The sequence below is a fragment of the Chelonia mydas genome, chromosome 1 (genome assembly GCF_015237465.2).
Source record: "Chelonia mydas isolate rCheMyd1 chromosome 1, rCheMyd1.pri.v2, whole genome shotgun sequence".
Classification (NCBI taxonomy): domain Eukaryota; kingdom Metazoa; phylum Chordata; order Testudines; family Cheloniidae; genus Chelonia; species Chelonia mydas.
Window position 1 is genome coordinate 318,861,682 of NC_057849.1, and position 19,531 is coordinate 318,881,212.

Below are 19,531 nucleotides of genomic sequence, written 5' to 3' on the forward strand. Positions count from 1 at the left end.
GCCCCTTATCTTGCAGGTGATGACCTCACCAAATAGTCTCAATGTACTGTTTGCATCTGCTGGCAGAGAGTAATTACACCCAAGCATCTGCAGTAGTATAGAACAGTGCTACTCAAAGTGGTGATCCGCGGACTGGTGCCGGTCTGCGAGCCATCGGCTGCTGGTCTGCACGCACATTGGAAAAAAAAATTGCCGGTCCCCCACATCAGATAGCTTGAGAAGCACTGGTATAGAAGACTGAAGGGAAAAGTATTATTCCTAATATAAACTGTATGATTCCCAGATTCAGAAAACACAAATTCTGATGTCGAAAGCTAGGAGAGAGGCAAAAATAGCAGGACAATTAGTATAAACGTGCGTCTAAACAGTATGCTTCTTTCTGCGGCATGCAGAGTACATACCGCGTAACCATCCTGCCCAGCACAGGTATAAATAGCACTGTAGACAGTCAGGCACGACTTAGGCAAGTAAAGTAAAGGGGGTGGGTATGTATCGAGTACAAACCCTACACAGCTCCAACTTGCCCAAGCCGTGTCTCCTCGTCTACACTGCTATTTCTAGCAGTATAGTGTCACACTAACTCCCCATGGCCGAAGCCTTTTCCTGCCGCAGGAAAAGACGCAACCAGGGGGGAGACAGAGGGGAAAGGTTTTGCCAGCTCCTCATTGCTGGAGTCCTTCCCTGCCGTAGGAAAAGACTCCAGTAGAGGGAAAGGCTCTGACAGAGGGGAGCTGCTAGAACCTTTCCCAGCTGCCTCCCCCACTGCCAGAGCCTTTCACTGACACATGTAGCAACACGCCACAGCGTGAATGCAGCATGCTTTTCACTGTAGCATGTAGCACACGTATCTTACACGCCACCAAAAGTGGTGTGTCATTTACACATAGCCTTAAAAAACAAACAAATTAGCTAGTTGTAGTAAAGCATTTAGAGGTAGCCAGATCCAAACCTGATGTTAGAAGACACCTCTGGTATAAGGAAGTGTAACTCTAGACAAGTCCCATAATTGCACAAAATTAAAGAACAGCTATTTGTTATGAATTACAAGGTCCTGCTCTCAGCCATGGTTTTATAAGCGTATAGGAGTTTATAAGGAGAACATTGCAAAACCCATGATAATTATCAAAGGTTTCAACTCCATGAGTAAGCCTAGACTGTCCTGCATTGGCAGTTTTTTGTCTCTAACACTTGTGAAAAGAGTTGTACTGACAGTATTTAAGACTGAAGATCTCCTGCTATCAGTACAGCAGGTGCAACGTGGACAGCAGCAGGACAGCCTTTCCACATTGTCTCACCAGTGTGCCCTCCATCCTGACCTGCAATGACCACTTCTAAAATATGACAATGTAATTCAGCCTCCAAGCCTATTCAAGGTCTGATCCAACTCCCACTGAAGTCATTGGGAAACTCTCCAGTGAATTCAGTGGGAGTTGAATCAAGGCCTCAATCCTTGGCCTCTGCTAAGACTTCAAACCAGCACTCCAAACAGTGTTCTCTGCTACAGTGATATTTGTGATACTGAACGCTGTACCCTATGAACAAACCTCAGAGCATCATCTCAACTCTCAGGCTGCAGGAAAGCTAACAGGTGGTAACAGTTTCCAAAGCATGAGCCTGTAGACTTACCCATCAAAACACTGAAAATCTGGATTTACACCAGTGGGCTACAGACAAAAAAAAAAGAAATCTCAAAAAGCCAAACATTGCCCATCTTACTAACGAGGTCAGTTCCGCTGACCGATACAGGGCTGCTCGTGTAAGAAAAGGAAGTGGGATTCTTACTTTATTACCATAAAATATTAAAGTTCACAGGAAGCATACTACCATTCTATGGCAATCACCTAAAAGGAACTTAGAATAAAATATGAAGTTGTGGTATCCCAATACTTCTTTGGCAAAATTTTAAGTATAAAATTAAGATGGAAGCTCAGCTCACTGGTCTTTTACTTCATACTCTCTGAATTAAAGTGTAATTGTGTTACAAGTCAAATCAGTTTGCTGTCTTTCACCTATTATTTAGTGGCTATTTTTTCTGTGTCATAAAGCAGCCATGTTTGCAAGGCGCCATGTAAATTTATAGCATTATACAAATGATTTTAACACTGAATGCGAATAGTAACACCTTCACATAATTGGTAACCAGGCATTCTCTCTACATTGTAGGCCAAGTATTGAAACAGATGAATCAAAAATCACTCAGTCTATTAGGAAAACTGCTTGAGAAGTCTGCACAGTATCTGGCTCTAGTCTAGTAAATGCTGTCATGGTTTATGCCAGGGGTAGGCAACCTATGGCATGCGTGCCAAAGGTGGCACATGAGCTGATTTTCAGTGGCACACTCACTGCCTGGGTCCTGGCCACTGGTCCAGGGGGCTCTGCATTTTAGTTTAATTTTAAATGAAGCTTCTTAAACATTTTATAAACCTTATTTACTTTACATACAACAATAATTTAGTTATATATTATAGACTTATAGAAAGAGACCTTCTAAAAATGTTAAAATGTATTACTGGCACGCAAAACCTTAAATTAGGGTGAATAAATGAAAACTCAGCACACCACTTCTGAAAGGTTGCCGACCTCTGGTTTATGCTCATGGGCCACAAATTATCCCCACATTAAAATACTAGCTGTACTTAAGTTACTAAGGGACAAATTCTGCAGTCTTCACTTCAGAAAAACTCCCATTGATTTAAGGACTGCAGAATCTGCCCCAATATCCTTACAAAAGAAATTTAAAAAAAAAATCTTACATTTGCAAATTCTGTTTTATTTTCATTTATTTCTCTTTTCAGTTGTATACTACAAATGACACACAATACCTCTTTGTAAGAAGACATAATCCTTTCAATGGCATCTGCTCCAGAGACCAACAGATTTCGTGAAGTAGTAAAGGCTTCTGTTCGCTCACTAACCATTGCTTGTTTATGGCCATCTTCTAACTCTAAAAGCAAAAAATGTTCTTCTGTTCAAATATTCTTCTGAAAAATATCTCTACAAATTAAATTATGGTTAAAATGTGAGCCATTATTAAAATAGATATTAAGTTAAGAACACTAACTCTATGAAGACAACTTTCTGAAAGGAATCAGAAAGGCAAGCAATTAGCATAAAACTTCTAGTAACAAAGAAAAAGTGGTAGTATGAGAAATTCTTCTTACACAAATCATCCTTTTTTCTTTTTAACACTCATCAGCCTCTTTTTCTTTTTAATATACCATTACTCAGTCTGAGTTTTACCACAACTGTAATGAGTCAAACCTAAGTAATGTTCTAAAACAGAATTTCAGTTTCATTGTTTTGTTTTTACTAGTACTGCTATTACTCATTTTCAACCTTACTTAATTCTTCAACTCCACTTAAAAAGGAGCATTCATACTGATGCACATTTGGCAAAATTAGAATATTTTATAAGAATGCAATTAACTGTCAGTAAGTTTCTACATTCCTCTTGGTAGTAGTAGAGGGATCTGTGTTTGAGTAAGAGCATTCTTTCTCACACCCAGTTTCTCTGTCTGTCTGATCCCATAATGAAGTCATAATTCTTTGTTTATAACATTGTAACCTGTTAGCATGAAAATTCTTCTGAATCAAATAAGAGCAAGAAGAGATGTGTTGTGAGAAAATACCCTGAACAACTGACAAAGGCAAAAATGGCAGCTGAAACTAGAGAGGCCATGGGAAAAAGAAACACATTTATGTTTTAAGTATAATATCTTCACATGAAGTGTTTGTTTTTACCAGAGTAACATTCATTAAGTGTTTCAAGCCTGGAGTCCAACTCTGCTACTGTGATATCTCTTGCCGTCATCACACCCACAGAAACTGCTATACAGCATGGAGCCAATCTGTAATTTGCTCCTCCACAAAATCATCAAGATAATAATGTAGCTGAATTTTTTAAGAATGAATAATGTATAATCCTTAATATCTGCAACTAAGCAAATTAAGATGACAATATATGGTCAACCAAATGTAAAATTTTAGGTTGCAAGAGGGGTTTGGGGATGATATGCAGATTGGAGCTTCTGTCTTTCTCTGAAGTATGGCTACTGCCAGACACTAGGCAAGGCAGACTAGTAGGCTGATCCAGTATGCCAACTCCTATATCAGGAATTGTTATTAATAACGTCTATTAGGCTGGCTCAGTGCTTTTAGTTAAGAAAATCTGCGAGCAGTTTCCTACAGGTGTAATATGATGGTCATTTTATGTGCTGTTCTATGGCAGGTAATGATAAAGCAACATAAGCAAAATTTTCTTATGTAGCGAGTGGTTCTCTCACTCCATGACAAGGTCAGACTCTGCAGTGTTTGAAATCCCGTACCATAAATCTTGTACCAAATCTCATTGTACCTGTCTGTATCTTCCTTTTGCTTTTGAAGCTCCTGATACCCAAACACTGGTTTGTTTTAATTTATCAAGTCACCAAAAAAAACCTGGATAAATACATCCTTGGTATAACTCCACTTACATCAATGAAGATACACCAGAGATAAGTATAAACATTTCGGGACAAAAATATTATATAGAAAGTTACTGTCATATACGTAAGACTCCAATTTGTCCTCCCTTTGTCTCAAAATTCAATTTCTGAATTATTTAAGAAAACTGTGGCTATTCAGATTTTTTAGTTTAAGTTATGCCAAGTCAATAGTGTGTCACCCACCACACTGGGATATACACATCTGGTACACAATGAGAGTCATGCCTTTCTAAAAAAGGACAGAACCTTCCTCAGTCAGGGTGTGATCCTAAAACCCTCACTCATATAGACAGTCATGTAAATTGTCACATTTACTCCAATTAGAGGATTCATGTGAATAAGGGTCTCAATAGTGTTGCCAGTTCAGTAGTACAAACTAAAAAAAAAAATCATTATAACTTTTTCTTGGCAGATAACCAAGTTTTACTGATCTAGCCAGCATTTTAGATGTCATTGTGGGTTTAAAATTGGGTAAATTTGAGGAACTATAAACTGTTCAAGAACACAATTCTCCGTTATTGTATGACTGAAATCAAACCACCAGACCTGCCCAAAATAACTTTTCTTGATCATTTTCTCCAATATTTTTCATATATAGGCTTTTCCTTCTGTGTTAGAGGAAGTGCAGACTTTACAACAGACTGGGCCAGTCTAGTATCTAACCTCTGTCAGTAGTTTAACATGTTCCCCACTTATAAAACTTCTTAATCCCATTTGTTTTATGGAAAAAACATATTTATTGTGCCTAATGAAATTTAAGTCTCATTATCATTAATGTTTAATTTCCAGGGAACTAACTACATTCAAGATATTTTGGTGTACTGGTATTTTTTGTATGATTCCTTTTGCATACTAGAGTACTATAAAAATACTTACAAAACGTATATACTGTAACAGCAAACGGATATCAGAAGAGGTAGCACTAGCTGTGATGTGTGTGTGTGTGTGTTTTAAATACATACAAATACACAATGTTTTTTTTGGCAACAGTGAAAAGGCTATTGCTGTATTGATGCAATCCCTCCTGTCTGACGACCATCTATGTGAACAGATGTGATTTCAGGCATGGTCATAAGTTCTAAACACTAGCTATTTTGATCTACTGGTATTTTTTGTATGATTCCTTTTGCATACTAGAGTACTATAAGTTCTAAACACTAGGATATTTTGGTCTACTGGTATTTTTTGTATGATTCCTTTTGCATACTAGAGTACTTAGAGTACAGTAGAATATTGGGGGTGGGGGATAGCTCAGTGGTTTGAGCACTGGCCTGCTAAACCCAGGGTTGTAAGTTCAATCCTTGAAGGAGCCATTTAGGGATCTGGGGCAAAAATTGGGGATTGGTCCTGCTTTGAGCAGGGGGTTGGACTAGATGACCTCCTGAGGTCCCTTCCAACCCTGAGAGTCTATGATACTTACAAAATGTATATACTGTAACAGCAAACGGATATCAGAAAAGGTAGCACTAGCTCTGATGTGTGTGTGTTTTAAATACATACAAATACCCAATTTTTTTTTGGCAACAGTGAAAAGGCTATTGCTGTATTGATGCAATCCCTGCTGTCTGAAATCACATCTATGTGAACAGATGTGATTTCAGGCATGATCATAAGTTCTAAACACTAGCTATTCGGTTCCAAACACTTCCTGGATTCTAATGGGTTTATTCATCAATGACAGTTCTAGTTTCCATTCCTGAGATTTTAACCAACTTCATTTGCCTTCCACACTTGATCTGATTGGATACAGTACTATTTCTCCAACTAATTTGCCTTCAGCGGTGAGCCGCACTTGTTGGATTTTTAGCATACCTGGTTTACTTCTTACCACTTGATGGGGTCAATTTGTCACCATTAATAATGCATTTCTGATCTTGTCCCTGTTCTTGTAGAATGCCTCAGGGCTCTGTAATAAGTTCTACACTTTAACATTTTGCTGTACCTCCAGGCCTATCACTGATTTGGAGAAGACAGATTTATTTTTCTGACCTTCTGCTCTTTCCACATTTTAAACATATTTGTCAGAGGTCCATTCCTGGATGTCAGAGAATGATATGGGTGAAATATTGCTCCTTTCCTCTCTACACCTTTATAGCGGCTCTCTCTTGTTAAAGGACACCTAACCTATTTCTGATTCATGGGTGAAGGGCTAGGGAGGAGACATTTACATTTTGTGGTTAAATAATCTCTTTATCAGTTAAGGGATTTTGCTGAGCTGCGCTTATTTCCATTTTAGCAGAAAGTACATTAAATTGGCTAACATCATTTCTGTTACCAAAGTACTAAAACACTGTTATCCTTCACTGGTTGTTGTGTGTAATATGGACCTGTATAAACTCCTTTGTTTAGAATATGATAACCAAATTTCAGAGCAGGTGAAATTTGTGCATATTGTCTGAATTTGATAAGGAATTTGGCAACTTGGTTAAATCTATTGGATTTAAAATTGATCTTTTCATATACAAAGCATTACAGAATATTTGCATGCTGAATCTTATCGATTTTTTAAGATTTCTTTTGATTCCAGTCATGTATATGGAGATTTGTTGAGCCAACTTCAAAGTCAGTTTTTTGCTATCCATTTATTTAGCTTAGGTATTGCTAGGATACCTATCATTATAGTTTCTAAGCTCGAATATGCAGTATCTAAAAATGTTAAACAGGAATTTTTAATCGTATTCTTTTTTTGTGGATTTATCTTCTACTGAAGTTAGTATACACTCTCAAAGTACAGCCTCAGAAACAACTCTGACATCATAATCAAAAAGGCTGACAAAGGAGGTGCTGTTGTCATCATGAATAGGTCGGAATATGAACAAGAGGCTGCTCGGCAGCTCTCCAAAACCACTTTCTACAAGCCATTACCCTCTGATCCCACTGAGAGTTACCAAAAGCAACTACAGCATTTGCTCAAGAAACTCCCTGAAAAAGCACAAGATCAAATCCGCACAGACACACCCCTGGAACCCCGACCTGGGATATTCTATCTACTACCCAAGATCCATAAACCTGGAAATCCTGGGCGCCCCATCATCTCAGGCATTGGCACCCTGACAGCAGGATTGTCTGGCTATGTAGACTCCTTCCTCAGGCCCTACGCTACAAGCACTCCCAGCTATCTTCGAGACACCACTGACTTCCTGAGGAAACTGCAATCCATCGGTGATCTTCCTGATAACATCATCCTGGCCACTATGGATGTAGAAGCCCTCTACACCAACATTCCACACAAAGATGGACTACAAGCCATCAAGAACACTATCCCCGATAATGTCACAGCTAACCTGGTGGCTGAACTTTGTGACTTTGTCCTTACCCATAACTATTTTACATTTGGGGACAATGTATACCTTCAAATCAGCGGCACTGCTATGGGTACCCGCATGGCCCCACAGTATGCCAACATTTTTATGGCTGACTTAGAACAACGCTTCCTCAGCTCTCGTCCCCTAACGCCCCTATTCTATTTGCGCTATATTGATGACATCTTCATCATCTGGACCCAGGGAAAAGAAGCCCTTGAGGAATTCCACCATGATTTCAACAATTTCCATCCCACCATCAACCTCAGCCTGGTCCAGTCCACACAAGAGATCCACTTCCTGGACACTACAGTGCTAATAAACAATGGTCACATAAACACCACCCTATACCGGAAACCTGACCGCTATTCCTACCTACATGCCTCCAGCTTTCACCCTGACCACACCACACGATCCATCGTCTACAGCCAAGCTCTGCGATACAACCGCATTTGCTCCAACCCCCCAGACAGAGACAAACACCTACAAGATCTCTATCAAGCATTCTTACAACTACAATACCCACCTGCGGAAGTGAAGAAACAGATTGATAGAGCCAGAAGAGTTCCCAGAAGTCACCTACTTCAGGACAGGCCTAACAAAGAAAATAACAGAACGCCACTAGCCGTCACCTTCAGCCCCCAACTAAAACCCCTCCAACTCATTATTAAGGATCTACAACCTATCCTGAAGGATGACCCAACACTCTCACAAATCTTGGGAGACAGGCCAGTCCTTGCCTACAGACAGCCCCCCAACCTGAAGCAAATACTCACCAGCAGCCACATAGCACACAACAGAACCACTAACCCAGGAACCTATCCTTGCAACAAAGCCCGTTGCCAACTGTGCCCACATATCTATTCAGGGGACACCATCACAGGGCCAAATAACATCAGGCACACTATCAGAGGCTCGTTCACCTGCACACCCACCAATGTGATATATGCCATCATGTGCCAGCAATGCCCCTCTGCCATGTACATTGGTCAAACTGGACAGTCTCTACGTAAAAGAATAAATGGACACAAATCAGATATCAAGAATTATAACATTCATAAACCAGTTGGAGAACACTTCAATCTCTCTGGTCACGCGATTACAGACATGAAAGTTGCGATATTACAACAAAAAAAACTTCAAAACCAGACTCCAGCGAGAGACTGTTGAATTGGAATTCATTTGCAAATTGGATACAATTAACTTAGGCTTGAATAGAGACTGGGAGTGGCTAAGTCATTATGCAAGATAACCTATTTCCCCTTGTTTTTTCCTACCCCCCCCCCCCCCCCCCCCCCCCCCCCCCCCCAGACGTTCTTGTTAAACCCTGGATTTGTGCTGGAAATGGCCCAACTTGATTATCATACACATTGTAAGGAGAGTGATCACTTTAGATAAGCTATTACCAGCAGGAGAGTGGGGTGGGGGGAGAGAAAACCTTTTGTAGTGGTAAACACCCATTTTTTCATGCTTTGTGTGTATAAAAAGATCTTCTATACTTTCCACAGTATGCATCCGATGAAGTGAGCTGTAGCTCACGAAAGCTTATGCTCAAATAAATTGGTTAGTCTCTAAGGTGCCACAAGTCCTCCTTTTCTTTTTTTGAAAGTACAAAGAGTTGCACATGTTTCAAGTACATAAAAGGTTGTTACAAGGAGGAGGGAGAAGAATTGGGTTTAAACTGCAACAAGGGAGGTTTAGGTTGGACATTAGGAAAAACTTCCTGTCAGGGTGGCTAAGCACTGGAATAAATTGCCTAGGGAGGTTGTGGAATCTCCATCATTAGAGATTTTTAAGAGCAGGTTAGACAAATACCTGTCAGGAATGGTCTACATAATACTTAGTCCTGCTATGAGTGCAGGGGACTGGACTAGATGACCTCTTCAGGTCCCTTCCAGTCCTATGATTCTATGTAACAAGCAAATAATTTTTTTTTTTGCTTGTTACTACTTCTTAATTGAACACATTCCCCTTGCCTCCTGCTCTGCCAAACTGCATTTTTTCCCTGACTTTTTTTAAAAAAAACCACATTTCAAGCAACATTAAAATCAGGGCCTCACTTCGCTCTCATTGCTGGAAGATCTGGACATGATCTTCAGAAGACCTGAATAGTTCTGTCATAAAAGCCTATAACCTGAGCTTCACATCCCTTTCTGTACTCTACTTGAGGTGAGAGGAGATGCTGATTCTTACACAGGTCAGCACAAAACAGAATAAATAAATATTAATTAATGTTTGTGAAGCACTCTGATACTAAGGTGATGAGCAAACGCCACAGAAAAACCACTAGATAGTCAGATAGTATTTAGTAATATAGCAGCAGACATTCTGAGAATTGACACACCTTCCCAGCCTTGGTTGGGGCGTGAGAGCTACAGCTAAAGTTACAACTTGATGAGACATCACTGCTTAGGGCCTGTGAAGAGAGGAAAGCCAGCATCTGACATTCTTGATATTGCAAACATAAAAAACAAGATTTTATTTTAAAGTTTGTGAGAGCATCTTCATACATCAAAAAGGGCAGTAAATGGTTAAAGTGATATTTATAAACTGTTTCTCCACAATTCACCATGGCATCTTATTTGAAAAACCTATCCTTTGATTCAGAATGTATTCTGTTTGTCAGGTTTAAATTCAAAGACATGTTTTTTGTCACTGATATTTCTTCAAGTGGTTTGTTTGTAAAGTTTAAACACATCCCAGGAGCTACCCAAGGATGAGGCATGCATGGTGTTTGGATATTATAGCGCGGCAGCTATAAATGGTATTAAAATGAAATGTAGTCTTCGTACGTGACTACTCTTCTACACTAATATCTTTAAACAAACATTTGAAATTAAATAAAAGTCTTATTACCGCCATCTGCAAATCCTGTTGCTGTGATGATAGGTACCGCCACCATAATCAAACCACAGCTACTCCAGACGTACTTCATCAGGAACTGCTCTATCATGATGTACCACAAACGTTTAGACAATATGAGGTTCATTTGGTCTGCCAAAGCCTTGTAACTTTTCTGTAGTTGTTTCATCTCCACCTATAGTTAAAAAAATGTAAGTACTTACACAGAATAGTAAATATTAATATACACATATAAGTACAATACACACACACGTACTTATAATCAAATGACCAGTGTTCGGATTTGAATTCTTCACTATACCTTGCAATCAGTACTGCAAGCTATGTGGTATCTGTTTACACAAAGGGCCACATTCTCAGTGTAAATCAGCATAGCTCATGGAACTCACTGGGCCTGATTCTGATTTACACCAATGCCCCTTTACCCCACTCTGGCAGTTTTCCACCCACTTCACAGTACCAGAGCAAAATACAAGTGAGTGATAAAAGCTGTTCCTTACCATCAAAGTAAAACTAGTTCTACATGTTTAATGAAGAGGATTTTGAGAACTATACACTTGTAAGTTGAAACTGCAACTCCATGAATAGGCAACATTTGGGGACTCAAGCCTGCAAAATTCCAATTTATTCCAATGAGAGTTTTGCCTGAGTAAATCTGCAGAACCAATACCTCGAATTGGTATTTCATGTCTTTCAGCAATGTGCCAAGAGGAAGTGATAATCTACATCAAGGAAATGAGTCAAGAATAGTGACAAATCAAAAAGAAAAGGAGTATTTGTGGCACCTTAGAGACTAACAAATTTATTTGAGCATAAGCTTTAGCTCACTTCATCGGATGCATTCAGTGGAAAATACAGTGTATTTTCAGTGTATTTTCCACTGAATGTATCCGATGAAGTGAGCTGTAGCTCACGAAAGCTTATGCTCAAATAAATTTGTTAGTCTCTAAAGTGCCACAAGTACTCCTTTTCTTTTTGCGAATACAGACTAACACGGCTGCTACTCTGAAAAGTGACAAATCAGTATGACATAATGCAGTCAATTTGAGCCCACACAAAAGTGGGAATCAGAAAAAAAGTGTTGAATTTAATGCTTATTTGAGCTGCAGTTAATGCAGTGCTGCAGACAATTTTTGGTGCTCATTGCTACTATAAAAATTAAATGTTTATGTTGTCTTATTAATACTTTTGACTGAAAGGGTAGTATGAAATTTTGCCATTTTCTTTTTCACATTATGTGAAACTTTTTTAAAAGCCATTTTAAACACAATGCAGTCAAAATTCACAATATAATTTTGAAAATTTCTTCAACATGCTGATTTTTAAATTATGTTACTTTTATGTAACTGATAACCCAAATACTGTACTCTATTTCAGCAACTTTAGGACTGTAGTGACACAATTTTCCTTAGCTATCTGTACAAGACAATGTCAAAGACTGCGTTGCCATCTAAACTATAGCAAAGTTTTCTTCTAGATTACTGTGTGCTACTGATTTTTGCATTTAGAGAAATAGTATTTCTGTATCATTAAATATTCTTAGTTAATAAATAGGGGAGAAATAAGAGGCAGGAAAGGTTAAGAGCTAGGGCACCTTTTGGAAACGAGACAGAAAAGGGAAACTAAAATTTACTAGAGAAACGTGATGCTGCTCAGAAGTAGGAATACTTTAAGAGAAAAATAAAATGGGGAATACTCTATACTTCTGTCTCTCTCCAAACAATGTGGGAGAGTATATATCGTAAACAGGTTTAGGAATCAGAGGAATTCATACCCCTCACAGAGGAGCGGGCGAGGGCACATGACCACCATTACTACAGTAGATCAACATCTAGTAGTACAGCAACAGTTCTGAACCATCTCAGATTTTAGTCCTTGCCTTTATTTCCATTTTACCTTGTGTCCTCTGTAGAAGGCGATCTCTTCCACATTGGCTATAATCCGCGAATGGACGTACCGTAGATAACCCTTTCTATGAGCTTCCTCTGCCACCAGCTTACCAAATTTGGGTGAGCAAGCTTTCAGTACTCTCGCCGTGGCATACACCACAAGCCCTGCCAGCAGCGTAGGCCCGATGGGGTTTGCTCCCCTGGACCTGGCGGTCTGGATAAGACTATAGGATGTCAGCACCACATCCAGGATGGGTTTGGTCAGGTTGGAGTACAGATGTGCCACCGACTGGGAGAACATCATGATGTCCTCGGTCAGGGACTGGTCAGGGTTCGCCAGCCTCCCATCCATATTGATCACCTTATAGTAAGTTTGATTGGCAAAGTAGGTCTCATAGGCATGATCCACCAGGCGGGTACGGAAGGCTAGGGCCAGCTTGCACTCCAGGTACCGTATGGCGCTGTTCACGAAAGTGGCAGGAATTGCAATCATGAGCCACTTGATTAATTTGATGGCAAAGCTCCTGGGCTTCTTCTCCACGATGCTCTTGACGATCTTCCCATCCAGCCCGGCCACGTAGATGGAGAGGAAGGTCCGGGAGACCAGAGCCACCGAGTGGAGGCAAAGCCAGCCCGATTCGGTGCTCACAAGCTTCGGGAAGAGGATCTTACGAAGTTCCAGCAGCTGCCTGAAAAATTCCGCATTCACTGCCGGGGAGGCTCTGCCCCGGATCCGGCTGCAATGCAGCGGCTCCTCTCCCCCTCCCGCCCGGCAGGCAGCCTGCAAGCCCTTTTCGCAGGCTGTCTGCTGCAGGCGCTTGCGGAGGACGGGATAGAGGATTTTCAGCCCATATGCCGCAGCCACCAGGCACGCAGCCCGCTTGGCCGCGCTGGATCTGGTCCACTTCCCTCGCCCGGTTGCGGCACGCAGCAGCTGGGTCATGTCGCACAGCCGCAGGGACCGCCGCGGAGCAGGGATGCTCTGGCGCTGGGTCATGCCCAAGAGGAAGACCGCCTAGGAGGGACCTTCATGAAGCCCGGGCATGCCCCATGCTCTGCCGCGGCGCCCTCCCCGCCGCCCTTGCTGTAACAGAGGCGGGCGGGCGGACGCCGGCTCCCACGGCAGGATGGTTCCCTCCAATGCACCGAGAGCTGCCGCCCGCTGAGATCCGCCGCCGCCAACTCCGCCTCCGCCGCCCGCTCATTGGCTGCGAAGAGCTGGGGAACCCACCGCTTCCCTCTGGACCTTTACCAGCCCCGCGCGGCGCGCTCTGAATCCTGCGCCCGGAACAGGGCCGGTCCGTGCTGTGAGCACCCGATTCATGCCCCTCAACTTGGGCTAGGTATTGGCCTTGGCAGGAGCCTCGCTAGACACTGCGAGGACCACCCAGGAGGCGCATCAGAGGTTGAGGGGGCGGGGAAAGAGTCACCAATGGGCTGCTGATTTTGCAAGTGCATCACTTCTAAATTTACCTCCAGAGAGAGGAACAAAAGGGGAACTGAAGGGGGGAGGGAAGGTACTTATGAGCTACGTAAACTCTTCAGTAAAAGAACTAAAAAAGAGCCACGGTGGCTTCACAACTATGTAAAAGAAGCAGTGAGAGATAAAAAGCCATCTTTTAAAAAGTGGAAGTCAAATCTTAGTCAGGTAAATAGAAAGGAGCATAAACACTGCCAAATTAAATGTAAAAATGTAAAAGAAAAGCCAAAAAGGAGTTTGAAGAACAGCTAGCCAAAAACTCAAAAGGTAATAACAAATACATCAGAAGCAGGAAACCTGCTAAACAACCAGTGGGGCCCCTGGATGATCCAGATACAAAAGGAACACTTAAAAATGATAAAGTCATCACAGAGAAACTAAATGAATTCTTTGCTTCAGTCTTCATGGCTGAGGATGTTAGGGAGATTCCCAAACCTGAGCCGTCTTTTGTAGGTGACAAATCTGAGGAATTGTCACAGATTGAAGTGTCACTAGAGGAGGTTTTGGAATTAATTGAGAAACTTAACAGTAACAGGTTTCAGAGTAACAACCGTGTTAGTCTGTATTCGCAAAAAGAAAAGGAGTACTTGTGGCACCTTAGAGACTAACCAATTTATTTGAGCATAAGCTTTCATGAGCTGCAGCTTACTTCATCAGATGCATACTGTGGAAAGTGTAGAAGATCTTTTTATACACACAAAGCATGAAAAAATACCTCCCCCTACCCCACTCTCCTGCTGGTAATAGCTTATCTAAAGCGACCACTCTCCTTACAATGTGCATGATAATCAAGGTGGGCAATTTCCAGCACAAATCCAGGGTTTAACAAGAACGTCTGGGGGGGGGGGGGGTAGGAAAAAAGAAGGGGAAATAGGTTACCTTGCATAATGACTTAGCCACTCCCAGCCTCTATTCAAGCCTAAGTTAATTGTATCCAATTTGCAAATGAATTCCAATTCAACAGTTTCTCGCTGGAGTCTGGATTTGAAGTTTTTGTTGTTGTAATATTGCACTTTCATGTCTTTAATCGCGTGACCAGAGAGATTGAAGTGTTCTCCAACTGGTTTATGAATGTTATAATTCTTGATATCTGATTTGTGTCCATTTATTCTTTTACGTAGAGACTGTCCAGTTTGACCAATGTACATGGCAGAGGGGCATTGCTGGCACATGATGGCATATATCACGTTGGTGGATATGCAGGTGAACGAGCCTCTGATAGTGTGGCTGATGTTATTAGGCCCTGTGATGGTGTCCCCTGAATAGATTTGTGGGCACAGTTGGCAACGGGCTTTGTTGCAAGGATAGGTTCCTGGGATAGTGGTTCTGTTGTGTGGTATGTGGTTGCTGGTGAGTATTTGCTTCAGGTTGGGGGGCTGTCTGTAGGCAAGGACTGGCCTGTCTCCCAAGATTTGTGAGAGTGTTGGGTCATCCTTCAGGATAGGTTGTAGATCCTTAATAATGAGTTGGAGGGGTTTTAGTTGGGGGCTGAAGGTGACGGCTAGTGGCGTTCTGTTATTTTCTTTGTTAGGCCTGTCCTGTAGTAGGTGACTTCTGGGAACTCTTCTGGCTCTATCAATCTGTTTCTTCACTTCCGCAGGTGGGTATTGTAGTTGTAAGAATGCTTGATAGAGATCTTGTAGGTGTTTGTCTCTGTCTGAGGGGTTGGAGCAAATGCGGTTGTATCGCAGAGCTTGGCTGTAGACGACGGATCGTGTGGTGTGGTCAGGGTGAAAGCTAGAGGCAGGTAGGTAGGAATAGCGGTCAGTAGGTTTCCGGTATAGGGTGGTGTTTATGTGACCATCGTTTATTAGCACTGTAGTGTCCAGGAAGTGGATCTCTTGTGTGGACTGGACCAGGCTGAGGTTGATGGTGGGATGGAAATTGTTGAAATCATGGTGGAATTCCTCAAGGGCTTCTTTTCCATGGGTCCAGATGATGAAGATGTCATCAATATAGCGCAAATAGAATAGGGGCGTTAGGGGACGAGAGCTGAGGAAGCGTTGTTCTAAGTCAGCCATAAAAATGTTGGCATACTGTGGGGCCATGCGGGTACCCATAGCAGTGCCGCTGATTTGAAGGTATACATTGTCCCCAAATGTAAAATAGTTATGGGTAAGGACAAAGTCCAGCCACCAGGTTAGCCGTGACATTATCGGGGATAGTGTTCTTGATGGCTTGTAGTCCATCTTTGTGTGGAATGTTGGTGTAGAGGGCTTCTACATCCATAGTGGCCAGGATGGTGTTATCAGGAAGATCACCGATGGATTGTAGTTTCCTCAGGAAGTCAGTGGTATCTCGAAGGTAGCAGGGAGTGCTGGTAGCGTAGGGCCTGAGGAGGGAGTCTACATAGCCAGACAATCCTGCTGTCAGGGTGCCAATGCCTGAGATGATGGGGCGCCCAGGATTTCCAGGTTTATGGATCTTGGGTAGTAGATAGAATATCCCAGGTCGGGGTTCCAGGGGTGTGTCTGTGCGGATTTGATCTTGTGCTTTTTCAGGGAGTTTCTTGAGCAAATGCTGTAGTTTCTTTTGGTAACTCTCGTGGGATCAGAGGGTAATGGCTTGTAGAAAGTGGTGTTGGAGAGCTGCCGAGCAGCCTCTTGTTCATATTCCGACCTATTCATGATGACAACAGCACCTCCTTTGTCAGCCTTTTTGATTATGATGTCAGAGTTGTTTCTGAGGCTGTGGATGGCATTGTGTTCCGCATGGCTGAGGTTATGGGGCAAGTGATGCTGCTTTTCCACAATTTCAGCCCATGCACGTCGGTGGAAGCACTCTATGTAGAAGTCCAGTATGCTGTTTCGACCTTCAGGAGGAGTCCACCTAGAATCCTTCTTTTTCTAGTGTTGGTAGGGAGGTCTCTGTGGATTAGTATGTTGTTCAGAGGTATGTTGGAAACATTCCATCAGCCACACTATCAGAGGCTCGTTCACCTGCACATCCACCAATGTGATATATGCCATCATGTGCCAGCAATGCCCCTCTGCCATGTACATTGGTCAAACTGGACAGTCTCTACGTAAAAGAATAAATGGACACAAATCAAGATATCAAGAATTATAACATTCATAAACCAGTCGGAGAACACTTCAATCTCTCTGGTCATGTGATTAAAGACATGAAAGTGCAATATTACAACAAAAAAACTTCAAATCCAGACTCCAGCGAGAAACTGTTGAAATTGGAATTCTTTTGCAAATTGGATACAATTAACTTAGGCTTGAATAGAGACTGGGAGTGGCTAAGTCATTATGCAAGGTAACCTATTTCCCTTTGTTTTTTCCTACTCCCCCCCCCAAGATGTTCTTGTTAAACCCTGGATTTGTGCTGGAAATGGCCCACCTTGATTATCATGCACATTGTAAGGAGAGTGGTCGCTTCAGATAAGCGATTACCAGCAGGAGAATGGGTTTGTGTGTGGGGCGGGGGTGAGAAAACCTGGATTTGTGCTGGAAATGGCCCAACTTGATTATCATACACATTGTAAGGAGAGTGATCACTTTAGATAAGCTATTACCAGCAGGAGAGTGGGGTGGGGGGAGGTATTTTTTCATGCTTTGTGTGTATAAAAAGATCTTCTACACTTTCCACAGTATGCATCCGATGAAGTGAGCTGTAGCTCACGAAAGCTTATGCTCAAATAAATTGGTTAGTCTTTAAGGTGCCACAAGTACTCCTTTTCTTTTAACAGTAACAAGTCACTGGGACCAGATGGCATTCACCCAAGAATTCTGAAAGAACTCAAATGTGAAATTGTGGAACTATTAACTATGGTTTGTAACCTGTGCTTTAAATCAGCTTCTGTAACCAATGACTGGAAGATAGCTAATGTAACGCCAATATTTAAGAAGGGCTCTAGAGGTGATCCTGGCCATTACAGACAGGTAAGTCTAACGTCAGTACCGGGCAAATTAGTTGAAACAATAGTAAAAAATAAAATTGTCAGACACAGAAGAACATAAATTGTTGTGCAAAAGTCAACATGGTTTCTGTAAAGAGAGATCACGTCTTACTAATCTATTAGAGTTCTTTGAGGGGGTCAACAAACATGTGGACAAGGGGGATCCAGTGGACATAGTGTACTTAGATTTCCAGTGTGAAAGTAGAATGAATTATATTGAAATTATAATTCATTAAAGAAATGCTGCTTGAAGAGTTTGTTGAAATATAGTTGTCAGGAAGAGAAACGTTAAGGAGTGTGAGACAATGGGTCCTCAAACTAATTAACTTAGAGCTCCTACTGAGCTAGGAGATTGGTAAACGTTAGTATGCAAATAAGATATGTATGTATATTTGTCAGTTTCTGCTTCCTTTTGTCTCCTATGTTAAATTGGCTTTGGCTTCTGTATAAATAAGTTAGCTTGAGCTTTTGCAGGGGGCTCACATATATCTGGGTGCATTGGCAAAGCGCTTTACTAATAAACAGAGTGGTCTGACAAATTCTGTGAGCCTTGAAACTGACTTTGACAATTTGGAGGTTCCACCGAGATGGCAACCGTCTTCACTGGGGCCGTGTGACTCCTGTCTGTTCTTAGGACGGCCGTGGCAAGCTGGGCATTTGGCCCGAGCGGTCCTCCGACAGAACGGAAGGGTGCATGACCACAGTGAAGTCTACGCCATCGAACCTGTTGGTTCCCACTCTGTTCTGGTAGGGATCCCAGGATCTGACATCAGGAATCTGGTCAGGTAATTATTTCTGTGTTTTGTCCGGACTGAGGACTGTCTTGTCTCTGTGTCTATCCGTCCTCCCTGTGGTGTGTTTGAATCTGGCCGCTGTCTCTGTCCGGGGATCGACTGACCAAAGGGTTCCTGTCCCCATGGTCTGAGTGAGTGAAATCTGCACAATCACAGCCGCACCGTGCCTTGGGTAAAACCCTTGGTGTGAAAGCAAAGGCGATTGAGGCAGTAACCTGTGGGCTCCTTTTATGTGTTGCACTGAGCATCGCTCTGATGAACCCGACTTTCCTTCTTGTGTGATTGGTGTGTAAAGTTCTCCCGTATGGGTAACCAGACGTCTAAGTCGAGACAGTTCCCTAAAGGAACGCCGGCTCATTTTATGTATTTTAGGAAGGGTCCGGACTCCTGTAAATTTTTGGAAAAATGGTCTAGGCTAACTCAGGAGAATCCCAAAATTCAGTGGCCACTGTTAGGATCTTGGGACAAAGACCGAGTAGACGTCTTAAAAGACAAACTCGACCAACCTAAAACTAAATTGGCAAAAGGAGAGGTCGATTGTTTCATGCAGTGGTGGGAAGAGGCAAATCATAGGTGGACAGAATCAAAACTTGCCTCTCTCAAAGATTCTGGCTTCTATCCCACCAGATGCAACTCATTTTACTGTTGTTGATTTGTGCTCTGCTTTCTTTTCTGTCCCGGTTCACCCTGACTCCCAGTTCCTGTTTGCCTTTTCTTACAAGGGGCAACAGTACACGTGGACCACACTGCCCCAGGGGTATACTGAAAGCCCGTCATATTTTTCCCAAGCATTAGCACAAGACCTTGCTGACC

General features: G+C 42.1%; 1 protein-coding gene across 1 annotated transcript in view; it reads right to left on the reverse strand.

Moving 5' to 3' along the window:
- The window catches only part of ABCD2 (ATP binding cassette subfamily D member 2), a 68,918-nt gene extending 54,978 nt beyond the window's left edge, over window positions 1–13,940 (reverse strand). Inside the window, exons 1-3 of the mRNA XM_007056424.4 lie at window positions 12,545–13,940; window positions 10,643–10,823; window positions 2,823–2,944 (exon numbers count right to left, since the gene is read on the reverse strand). Coding sequence (XP_007056486.2) covers window positions 2,823–2,944; window positions 10,643–10,823; window positions 12,545–13,534 — 1,293 coding nt within the window. The 5' untranslated portion in view covers window positions 13,535–13,940. The remainder of the gene's footprint in view (window positions 1–2,822; window positions 2,945–10,642; window positions 10,824–12,544) is intronic.
- Window positions 13,941–19,531: the final 5,591 nt, after the last annotated feature.